We start from the raw sequence: 11,340 nt of genomic DNA on the forward strand, positions 1-11,340 counted from the left end.
TCCCATCCCAACCCATCCCATCCCATCCCATCCCATCCCATCCCATCCCATCCCATCCCATCCATCCCATCCCATCCCATCCCATCCATCCTATCCCATCCATCCCACCTCATCCCATCTCATTCCATCCCATCCATTTTATTTCGTCTCTTAGTTTTTGATCAACTAAATTGACTTTACAACACACTAGTGGGCTCTGACCCATAATTTATGAACAACTGCATAGGTGAATAGTGAATGTACAGGTCACCCCTGCTATGAGCCCAGGGCTGTGGAAAGGCAGCGAAGCCGTGGGTGGGACCTGGGGGAACCGACGTTCCTGATGGGAGGAGGGGCACACGTCTGGGCCAGCCCAGAGCACAGACTTCATTCTGGCTCCTTCACCTTTGCAGCCTTGGCAGTAACTCACATGGTTGGCCAGTCAGAGTGTTTGTCATGATGGGGAAATGCATGGAATGGTACACCTTCAGTCTGAGGAAAGCCCCTGTGTGCCTGGGCTGGCAGGGGAGAGGCAGGGAGCTGAGGCAAGGAGGACATCGTCCTCACTTTTCAGTGACTCAGAGGGCCTGTGGTGCAGGCGTGGGCTCCCTGGGGTTTGGGACCACTCCCCTTTGGTATTCCTCATTTTCCCACACTCTTGCCCATAGCAGGCAAGACTACATGAGGAGAGGAGGAAGGCGGGTTGGGACCCAGCTGCTTCAGATGGGCTGGACCCAGTAAGAAGTGGTTTTCATTGCAGATGACTCAGAGGCCGGAGCTAAGCGACCCCGGACCACCATCACGGCGAAGCAGCTGGAGACGTTGAAGAATGCCTACAAGAACTCCCCTAAGCCCGCCCGGCACGTGAGGGAGCAGCTGTCCTCGGAGACAGGCCTGGACATGAGGGTCGTACAGGTGAGACACCAGCCACCCTGGCCCCCAGGCCTCCTTTGCTGACCGGGGATCCCAGGCCCGGTGCCACCCAGGCCGGGCCTGGGGCAGGGGTGGAGGGTGTCCTGTGGGTCCCTGCATCTGTGCCCTCCACGTGAGGGAGGCTTCGGGAGTGGAAACCATGGCACCTCATCAGCGGTGTCACTGATCCCCTGCGGGGGGATCAGTGGCTCAGGGCCACAACCCCCGGAAATTTGCTGAATCAGAGACAGATTTCTGAGGCCCAGGCAGGCGGAGTGGTGGGCACGTCCCATGCCTTGGCCTGAACTCTGCTGAGGCTTCAGTCTTAGTCTTTTGTCTCGGGGACCCTGGGGGCTTTGGGTTCGTGGTGGACGCCCCACCGAGAGTGTCCCTTGTGCTTGCGTGGCAGGTTTGGTTTCAGAACAGAAGGGCCAAGGAGAAGCGGCTGAAGAAGGACGCGGGGCGGCACCGCTGGGGGCAGTTCTATAAGAGCGTCAAGAGGAGCCGGGGAGGCAGCAAGCAGGAGAAGGAGAGCTCGGCAGAGGACGGTGGGGTTAGTGACGGTGAGCTGAGCTTCCGAGGTGAGCAGGGCTGCAGGGGCGAGGCCCAGGCCCTGGGAGAGGCCCCTGGGAAACAGTAATCCCCGATGCTCACGAGGGGTCTTTCTTGAGGCCTGGCCAACTCCCTCCCGAACACAGCCCTCCCTGCAACTTGGGGTAAAGGGCAGGGAGGAAAGGGTAGTGGCCCTTCCAGGGGGGACAGGGCAGAGGAAACCGGAGCTCTGCTGCGGACACATGGAAGCCGGGTTCCCAGGCCTATGGGCCCCAAGGCCTCCCCTCCTTGCCTGCGGCCCGGGGCTCCCTCACCAGCCCACGCAGCTGTGCAGGACAGCTGCGTCTCTGCCTGCGCCCTGAGCCCCCCTCCTGCATTTCTCCCCTCGGCCGGGGCACTGGCCTCCCTCCCGTGACCCCCTAGAGTGAGCCCCCTCCTCTCCTGGCGGCGGGAGGATGTTCTCAACGGGCCCTTTGCCCCGGGAAGTCAGTACTGTGAGTGCACGTGAGCTGGGGACCAGCCTCATTCTGAAATCCCTTCCCCCACCGCTCCTGTCACCCGGTCCAGTGGAAACGCTTTGCCGCATGCGCTGTATTCAAATTTGTGCGTCAGCGAAGTTGCAAATGGCTGCATGTTTTGGATCCTTCGGTTGTTTGCAAATAGCCGTAACGGTTCTCATGCAGTGAGTCCTCAAATGTGGAAGGTCTTCTGTTGTGGGGCGAAGGGAAGAGTCCTGAGCTGGGGGATCAGAAATCCAGCTTCCGGTTATGGCTCTGTCAAACGGATTCACTTCTCTTGAGCCTCAGTTTCCCCAACTATAAATGGGGAACAACCACATCCTTGCCCACCTCACAGTGTTCTTGGGGATCCATGAACACAACCGACTGTGAATGTGTTTGGGGAAAGCTCAGCACATTTTTACACTTGCAAGACACGACCATCCCCTTTAGGGAGCCTGTGGCTCCCACAGAGGGCCCTGGTCACACGGGATGACAGGTGTAGGCAAAAGGCCAGTTAATGGCCATTTTACAGTGGAGCTGAGCCTTCATTGCCGCCCCTTCTAAAGGGCATGACTCCCCTCCCCCTTTTCATTTTTATGGGTGGGGTGAGGGACAGCCTAGGGCAGGTTGTCAGAAGGGATGGGTGTTGAAGTCCATGCTGGGGTGGCCTTGGTAGGAATGGATGCACAGGCCCAGGTGGGAATAGAAAGGAAGTCTGTGGGGCAGCAGACGGCATGAGCTGCCTGCCAGGACCGTGATGTCCTGAGAGGACTGTAGCCCAGCCCAGAGGTCTGCCCGTGGGGCCCTGGGGAGGGTTCCAGGGCCTTATGCTCACCTTCCAGGCCTCTTGGTGGGGGAGGGGGAAAGCCACTTAATCTCCTCTAAGCTGCTGAAATCAACATCTGGAACATACAGGATTGTTAAGTCTTGTTTCATAGCTCCTTTCTGTTGGGTGCAGGTGGGTCCCCAGGTTGACATATCATTGGTCTCTCCAGGTAATTATATAATCTTCTTTTTCTTAAGACTAAATTGCTCACCTCTGTTGGAGAGCGGAATTCTTCCGGGTGGCAAAGGTTCCATTAGATCCCCTTAATGAAATTCTTCATAAAACAAGGTCATTTGCCTTAATCAGTCCAATACTTTGTCCCCAGTGAAGAGCTTATTGATAGAGAAACCAAGTAGTTTAATATTGAACCTCTTTCCCAGGTAGACCAGAAGGCTTTTGTACACGTCTTAGAGCGGTCCTCAGCTCCCCTGACCGTATGGACTTGCTTGTTTCCCAGCTAACTGAACCAAGCACTTTTCTCAGCTTGAAAACTTTCAGATGAAATCTTGTTAGCACAGAGTTTCTTCCATTTGTGATGTGGAGAACATATGACCCACCAAACCTCAGGCATTCATATGCCTCAGTGTAGCCATCTCCGTACCTGAGCACACATGGGACCAACAAACTCACCAAACATTTGTCCAGCCTTCTGGGACCGAGGCGTTTGGTCTCTGCAGGTGTGTGTTCTGTTTTCTCCCCTTTATGTGGGTCAGTCTCTGGATGCCAGGCTGACATGTTGGCGTCTGGCTCATGCTTGGGCTTCTTTCCTGGTCATGTGTATTCCTAGGTTGTGAAGAACGGGGGACCACCGGAGTCCTGGCGGCTGACAATAAATCTCCGTTCTTTTGTCCACAGAGGATCAAATTCTCTCAGAACTTGGCCACACCAATAGGATTTATGGCAACGTGGGGGACGTTACAGGCGGACAGTTAATGAATGGGAGCTTCTCCGTGGACGGGACAGGACAATCCTATCAGGACTTGAGGGATGGGAGCCCCTATGGAATCCCCCAGTCTCCATCCTCCATCTCGTCCCTGCCATCCCACGCTCCTTTGCTCAATGGGCTGGATTACACGGTGGACAGTAATTTGGGCATCATTGCGCATGCAGGGCAGGGAGTAAGCCAGACGCTGAGAGCCATGGCTGGGGGACCCACCTCTGACATCTCTACAGGAAGCAGTGTAGGCTATCCCGACTTTCCAACTAGCCCAGCCTCTTGGCTCGATGAAATGGATCATCCTCCTTTTTAAGCACCTCTCCTCCCCACCCTACCCGTCCTCTGGCTTGACAGAACATCTTCAAGGATCAAAAGAGACTTGCCTTTTAAGGATCAAAAGTGCACCAATGTGAATTTCCATTATTTTCAATGGAAGTCCTCTGCCGATCCCGGGGAGGTCGCGGGACCCCACTAGGGCTTGTTTTCCTGGGAAGTGGTGGGCGAGCAGCCTCGTCTCAGAACACAGCACAGGGGCACAGAACCCAGAGCGCTAGGGTGCTGGCTTGTTGGCTCCTCTCCCGCCCTGCTTACAGGCTTTGGCTGCACAGTGCTTGGTTGATGGCATGACTGTGTCAGGCCACCTTGCTCTTTGGGAACTCTGCTCCAACTGGAGTGTCTCATGAGATGCCCCCCCGAACCACTGCTCTCACCAGAACCGAGATTCCCGAGGTAGAGGCATCACGGCCCTTGAGTATTGATAAAAGTGATTTCTGGACCACCCTTATTGAACCCTAATTTTCAAAATAAAAAGTCACTTATTAAAGGTCAGTGGAAAACTTTGATGGCCAGAGTTCGATGTTGAAAACATGCTCCCTCCTCCTTTTTTTTTGCTGTGAAAAAACATGACTTCTTCCCTACCCAGAAATACATGCCGGAGACCATCTGGTCAGTTTTGGTTTTTACGAAATCCCATCTATATCGCTGAATCCCTGATGGCAAGAAGTGGTTTTCATTGCAGGTGACTCTGAGGCTGGAGCCGAGTGGCCCTGGACCATCACAGCGACTGCATGACAAGTCCCCCTGGTGCACAATGTGCCTTTTTAATTTGCCTGTGTTATTTATTCCACAAGACAGGCTGTGGGTTCCAAAATGATCAAAGCTAAAATATGGAGAGAACAGAATGACAATCAGTGAAAACATTTGTAGACGTTTGGATTCCAAACATACAGTCTGTTTAGCCAAGTCAGCAGATGCCAGTCTCCCAGAGTTCTCCTCCGGTAGGGCGAAATGACATTGTGTCTGTTTTGAGGGAGTTGGTTTAGATGAGCTTGTAACTCCACCCGGCCCCCGCTCACCTGCAGCCAACCCTCCTCAGCCCTTTAAAAATGTGAGCTTTCTCTGCTGTGCTAGTTGACTCAATTGGAGAGCAGTCTTGGCCTCTTCCGAGTACTAGCAATGCTTCTTGGCCTATCTTGGTTGGGAGGAATCATTTAGGGAGCAGCCCTAAAATTGTCCAGAGGGTTCCAAATGGTCCTTGGCTGCATCCCTCTGGTTGCTGGCTGGACTCATGCCAGGCCCTGTGTTGCTCCAGTCCTGCACTCAGAAAGGCAGAGCTCTCCAGCCAATGGCAGTGCAGAGACTCTCAGCTTGTGGGTCTGCAGTAGCCCATCACCACGCCTGAGGCAAGGGCAAGGCCAACCCCTGCTTTATGAGCTGCTGTCTCTGCAACAGACTGCACTTCTACAGGAAATACCGTTGCGAATGGTGCTACAAGTCCCACTTTATGCCACACATCTGTCCATCAGGAAGCTCTCCATGTGCATACTGGATTTAGCCAGGTGGAATTTATTCGTCCCCTTGGGAAATGGTGGTTTGCTTCTTCTGGCCTCCCATTCTCTTAAACAAGATCAGCAGAGTGGGAAAGGGTAAGATGGCATTGCCTTTCTTTCACAGCAAGTGATGGGGCCAAAGCACCTAAGGACCCTTCCTTCTGGGAACGGTTTTGAGGACCGCAAAGATTTAGGCATAAGGTAGGCAGACTAAAGGAAGAGATAAACACTTCCTTTTTGGATGCTTCATCTTTTGTAAACTCCTTTCCAGGACTAAACTACGGTCAGTGAAGCTTCATATGGTCAGTAAATTCCTGGATCAGCCTTCAGGCCATCTTTGTTCTCTGATCAATTTTGTAGTGTACCCTTATTTTTTGATGTGCTCGATTGTTGTGAGTTTTTGCTTGGGGAGTCTGCAAATGTAGGCCCTCTGCCTGAGGTTCCAGGTATAGGGATGATGGTGTGTTAAGCCTGGCCAATTCTGTGCTATGGGGAATTCCCCAGTAATGTGACTATTCGGGGTGGGGATGGAGACACAAATGCAAGGTAACAAGTCGTGTGAAGGAAAGTGCAACCATCTTTTTGGAGGACAGCTTCTTAAGCTCACTGTTCTTAGCAGGCTGCTTACAAAACAAACACAGGAGAAAGACTGCTGGGTTAAAACCAGTTAAAAACTGCCCCACACAGACCACTGTCTCAGCTTGATTACTTGGAGTAGTATCTCATGGGACGTCAGAGGCGCTTCGTATTTTTGGCGAGTGCAGTACCATGAGAGCAGGCTCTTTAAGGGGGAACATCCCCCTGTGTAGCACTGCTTTTGGAGACCAGATGAAATCGACCAGTTTTTGTTTTTTAGATGGGTTAATCATGCTTACTCCCTATTCACTGGCAGGAGAAATGGGAGGCCTTCCTCATTCATACAATAACAGGAGTCTCTTGAGGAACCCAGTGAATAGTGCAGCTGACGTCATGATGTCGGGAGGAGCTCCTTTGGTTTGGTGGGGTTGGCTAGCTGGGAGAGCTCTTGAGTGAGCCCTGGTCAGAAAGCCAGGAGAGCTGGATTTAAGTTCCCCAGGGCCACCTCGCCAGAAAGCAGCAAACACTGGTGCTGCATTTAGAAGCACAGTCACAATCGGTCTCAGATTTTAAGTGGATCTCCTTGCAAGTGGGATTAGTGTTATGGATGGGCTAGTGCCACCAATGAGCCGCAGGCCAAGACAGTTCCTTGGCTTTTCTGAGGCTCAGGGATGGAGAAGAACAGAACTACCCTGAGATTTGGGTCCAGGCACGCCTCTATCGCTCAGTAGTCTGTTATTGATGTATAAGGTGTTACATGGGAGCTGTTTTCCCCTTGGTGAAATGACATGGATGAATTTTAAAAACAAGATGAGACCTTCTGGAGGCGTTGACAATATTTGGACCTGTCTTTGGCTCTAGGAGAGCTGTTTACTAGCAACTGTTATCTGCAGTGCCTGGCTGATGGACCTGAGGGTAGGAGGCTTCTGAATCCAGGAGCAAATGAATAATATTTTTTTTAAAAAAACAAGCCCAAGTTTCCAATGGTAACTGATATAAGCAAAAACGGGATCTGTGGGGCTATGGAAGAATCTCTATTTGCTGAAAAGTAGTAAGACCGTGGAGGAAATACCAAATGCAAGGGCTAAGCTGGCCACTGGGTAAATCGCATTGTGGGGAAGCCTGGATCCCGGCCCTTTCGGGGACTTGCTGTGCACCCTGAGGCCAACTCCTTTCTGCCCTTGTGCTTCCTCTTTCTTGCCTCATCTGACAGTTATAAATATAAAATGAAAATCAACTACCACATTGATAACATTATTCCTGCAAACTAATACCATGAAACACCAGGGAAAGAGGATAAAATTAAGACAGAAGAAAAGCATTTAGCAGTGTCTTTCAATAAGGTTTTTTTTTGTTGTTTTTTGTTTTTTTTTTGGCCAATGTAAAACATGAAATCTGGTAAGATCCCTGGGGGGCCATTAGATCTTCACAATGAAGTTCACTTTGCAAGAAGTATAAGAAATCTGACAAACAAAAGACATTACCTTCTCTGAAGCTCGAGCTGGTTATTCTGAAACAACTGCCTCCTGGCTGGAGGGGTTTAAGGCTTCAGTTTAGCAAAAGCTGCGTGCTGTGTGACAGGGCACCGTCCGGCACCCGCTCCCGCACGCCCCCGCTCCCGCACGCCACTCACTATAACGACAACTTGGTTATAGCCATGGAAATAATGACCATACCTCCTCAGCCAGCAGGGTCTGGAAGGACCGAGGAGGCTCACTTTTAAACATTGCACTTTAGAAATTGGAAACGGTGAGATGAAGAAAAATTCAATTAAGCGGAAATGAGTTTTGTTTTATTGCCTGCTGCTGAAGGGCTCTGGGCATGCTGAAAGCTAAATGAAAAGCACATCACTGCCTCTCTCTTTCTTGGGTTGGTCAATTGGCCCTTTTTGCAGTCGTCGCTCCAACTGTTCTAACACACTGACTGGATCCAAAAAGAGAGAGCGCAGCAAAGTCACCCCATCCACACGCTGCTTGGTAGGACCACACTGAAAGCACAGTTTCACGCTGCTAGCTCTGGTGAGGAGTCAGCTGCAGGTCTGGGAGGTGCGCCAAGCATCCTTCACCCCGGGAGGAAGAGCACAGGTGGACAGAGCGGGACACCCCATGCTCATCCGCTGCCCACCTAGAGACAAGAAGCATTTGTACATTCCCCACTTGAGGACGGTGTTGAGCCAAACACGCAGGTTCAGGGCTGCAGGATCCCAGAAGCTGCTCTGAGCTTGTACTCAAGACCTCAAAGCCTCAGATCCCCTAAGCTCTGGATTGTTGCCCTCACCCTTCGCAGTGTAAATTTTGTACAGTTAAAAAGAAATGAAGTCTCATTTCCTGGCAAAAAAAAAGAAAAAGGAAAAAAAAAAAAAAAGGACCCACCCATCCTTATTTATTGCCATGTGACTTTGGAACACAGAAGCTGGTGCGTTTGTTTGTATGTGCCTCCTGTGTGTTGGCATGAGATGTGTATGGTAAAACTATGTCCAATAAATATGGAAATTCTTTCGAAGCCAGCGTGCCTTGCTTTTCATTTGGTTTTCTGGAAGTTTTTCTCTTGACATAAGAAAAAACTGTGCTGACATGGGTTCCTTTCATCACCAGAAGGAAACCCAAGATACAACTCTGAATGCAGAACCACTTACAACTATGAATACCTGCCCTACTCTGTCTAAGTGTTGGATAGAGGAAGTTCTCTGATTTTTCTAATACCAATTTTCTGGGGCCCCGTCCTCTGCTTCTAGGCTTAAGGAATGGGCAGAGAAAACCTGCTGATCACAGAAATTTTAGTTACTGTATGTCCTGTTGTATTTTAAAGTCCTTTATATGTGTACCTTTTCTCCCTAGACAAGTATGTGCAAATGTCTATACTTGGGTGAGAGGTGGACAGAGGGGTAGAAACACCTCATCAGGGCTCCTGGACAAGCTTTTCCAGGAAAATCTCCATTCAGGTTTTTTCCCTGCAGGAGGCTTTATTAGTGTGCAGGACCAGAAGTTTAGCTAGAGTGGAAAGAGCAACAGAGATTCTTTAATAAAAAAAAAAAATAATAAAGTCACAGCATTTCTTTAAGAGCTGGGATTCCATCCAGGAAAAATGAGTGCTTGTTGCATTAGTGATTAGTTTTGTCTGGTTGAAGAGAAGATCCAAACAGAGGTGCACTGAGCAAGACGGTAGCTATTAGCCATTTGAGGCTATTTAAATGTAAATTGATTAAATAAAATTAAAAGTTTAGTTCCTCGCACCAGCCATGTTTTACGTGCTCAACAGCTACATGTGACTAGTGGTTACTGAATTTGGACACACAGATATAAAACGTTTCTATCATTGCAGAAAGTTCTATTGGACAGTGCTGACAGGGTCTGGCTGAGGAGAATAGGCAGAGATAACTCATCACCTGTTTAGCTACTAGTTATCCTGGAGTACTTGCTGAAGTATTCTCAGACTCTGTGGGTGGCACCAACTTCTCTGCCATCAGATCACTACACACCAGAACCACTTGCTTAGGTCTGAAGCAGGAGGCTGGGCCCTGGTCCTCTGAGCAGTCTGATGTCCTGACTCACCCCAAGTCCTAGACCCACTTGTGCCCCACAGTCTACCCAGTTAAATAGGAAAGATATTGCCTCCTAGGCAGCATGTCCAGTGAGCCTCTTGGAGGGTTTAAAAGTCTTTTAGTGGAAACTCAGATCTCTGCTATCAAGGAAAGGGGTTGATGGTCCTTTGTCAAATCATCTCTGGTGGTAAATACTTTACTAGGCTGAGAAAGGCAAAAAAGCCTTTCCGGGCTATGCACTAAGGAAGGTGAAGGTGACAGCATCTAATGGAGTGAGGTGTGGGTAGAGGACCACAGGAGGTACACAAGGACTTTTCTTTCCTTCACTAGCTCAGTCCCTTGGGTGGTTGTTAGGGAAGTTTGTAAAGAGGCTATGCGTTTTCCTGAGGCACTAATAACAGGGCTTGAGAATTCTGCCAGTGTATGCCCTACGCACCATGTCTCTAGTCTCGTGTTCTCAAACCCCTCATCACCAGCCTGTTGGAGTCTTTGCTTTCCATACACTAACAATTGTTTTGAGTGTATCAGGCTGACAATTCATTGGACCATTTCCACTTTGTGCTCTAGTGTACACAGTTCCCACCACCATGGTAATCGAGTAGCTTTTTGGAATTATGAAATGTGTTCTCAGCTCACAAAGGAAGGAGAGGGAGGATCTGGTCCTTTTTCAATTTTCCTTTGGTTTGGTTTGGTCAGACCAGCTCCTGAGCAGTGTGATTCTCCTGACAGTGGCTTTTCAAAAGGACAGTTGTTTAAAGACGAATAAAGGAAAGAAATCACTGGCTAGAAAGAATGAAATAAGACACAAACTCAGGAGATCCAAGGCTCAACAGTCAGCGTTTTCCACCTCTTTCCCAGCTATACAGCTAAAATCAGAAAAGGATAAAAAGCAATCAAAGGCAAGTCAGTATGTTGTAAATTTTAACCAATTGCCAAACTAGAAGTAAAATCATGAGAGGTGATCCTCAACGTATCTGAATGTATCTTCTTAGATTTGATATTTGAGACATAGTTTAAAAATTGTCCTTTACAGTCTAAATGGAAAATTGTTGCAACACTTTGCCAGACCTCCTAGAAAGGCTATTTCAGTTTTATCATTTGGAACTCCTGGTGCCTCTCCTCATAAGGGCTGTGCTGTGAGCCGGGAGGGATGGAGCTGGGTCTGGATGCTTCTTTGGGTCGTGACTGCCTCAGGGAAATAAGCAATGGTCAGCCACTGCTGCTGGGGAGACACTGTGAGTTAGGAGGGAGGAAAAAACCCCACAAAGTTTATAAAATGGGGCCAAATCATTAGAAAGAGGGAACTTTTTATTATCATACTTCTAAAAGAAGTAATAAAAATAACCCATCCAAACTATTAAATTAAGTCTTCTAAATGATCAGCTGCTGCCCTAGGAGAGTGTATTACATCCTGTCAGAGAGAGAGCAGGTATGGCTTCTGCATGTAACATTTGTCCCTTTGTCACTTTTTCATTTTCTTCTCTCATTTTTGTCCAATGTGACTTCAGGATTTTCCTTGAAAACCCTTTCCTTTGGTGATTCTTCCTTTGGCCATCTCCCCTGTTAAACACAAAGTCTGAATTTAGGCATGTTATTAACTGGTATGTTATTCTGTAATTAAACGAACAAGTCACAGGCCATCCCTGACAGAACCCATGTTTTCCCTTCTCATGGAAGGGGGTCCTAGG

General features: G+C 49.3%; 1 protein-coding gene across 1 annotated transcript in view; it reads left to right on the forward strand.

Annotated features, from left to right (window-relative positions):
• LHX4 (LIM homeobox 4) overlaps positions 1-4,019 on the forward strand; it is a 44,861-nt gene extending 40,842 nt beyond the window's left edge. Inside the window, exons 4-6 of the mRNA XM_007104657.1 lie at positions 740-894; positions 1,301-1,472; positions 3,625-4,019. Coding sequence (XP_007104719.1) covers positions 740-894; positions 1,301-1,472; positions 3,625-4,019 — 722 coding nt within the window. The remainder of the gene's footprint in view (positions 1-739; positions 895-1,300; positions 1,473-3,624) is intronic.
• The last annotated feature ends 7,321 nt before the right edge of the window (positions 4,020-11,340 follow it).

Source organism: Physeter macrocephalus, chromosome 4, assembly GCF_002837175.3.
Source record: "Physeter macrocephalus isolate SW-GA chromosome 4, ASM283717v5, whole genome shotgun sequence".
In the NCBI taxonomy this organism is placed as follows: Eukaryota; Metazoa; Chordata; class Mammalia; order Artiodactyla; family Physeteridae; genus Physeter; species Physeter macrocephalus.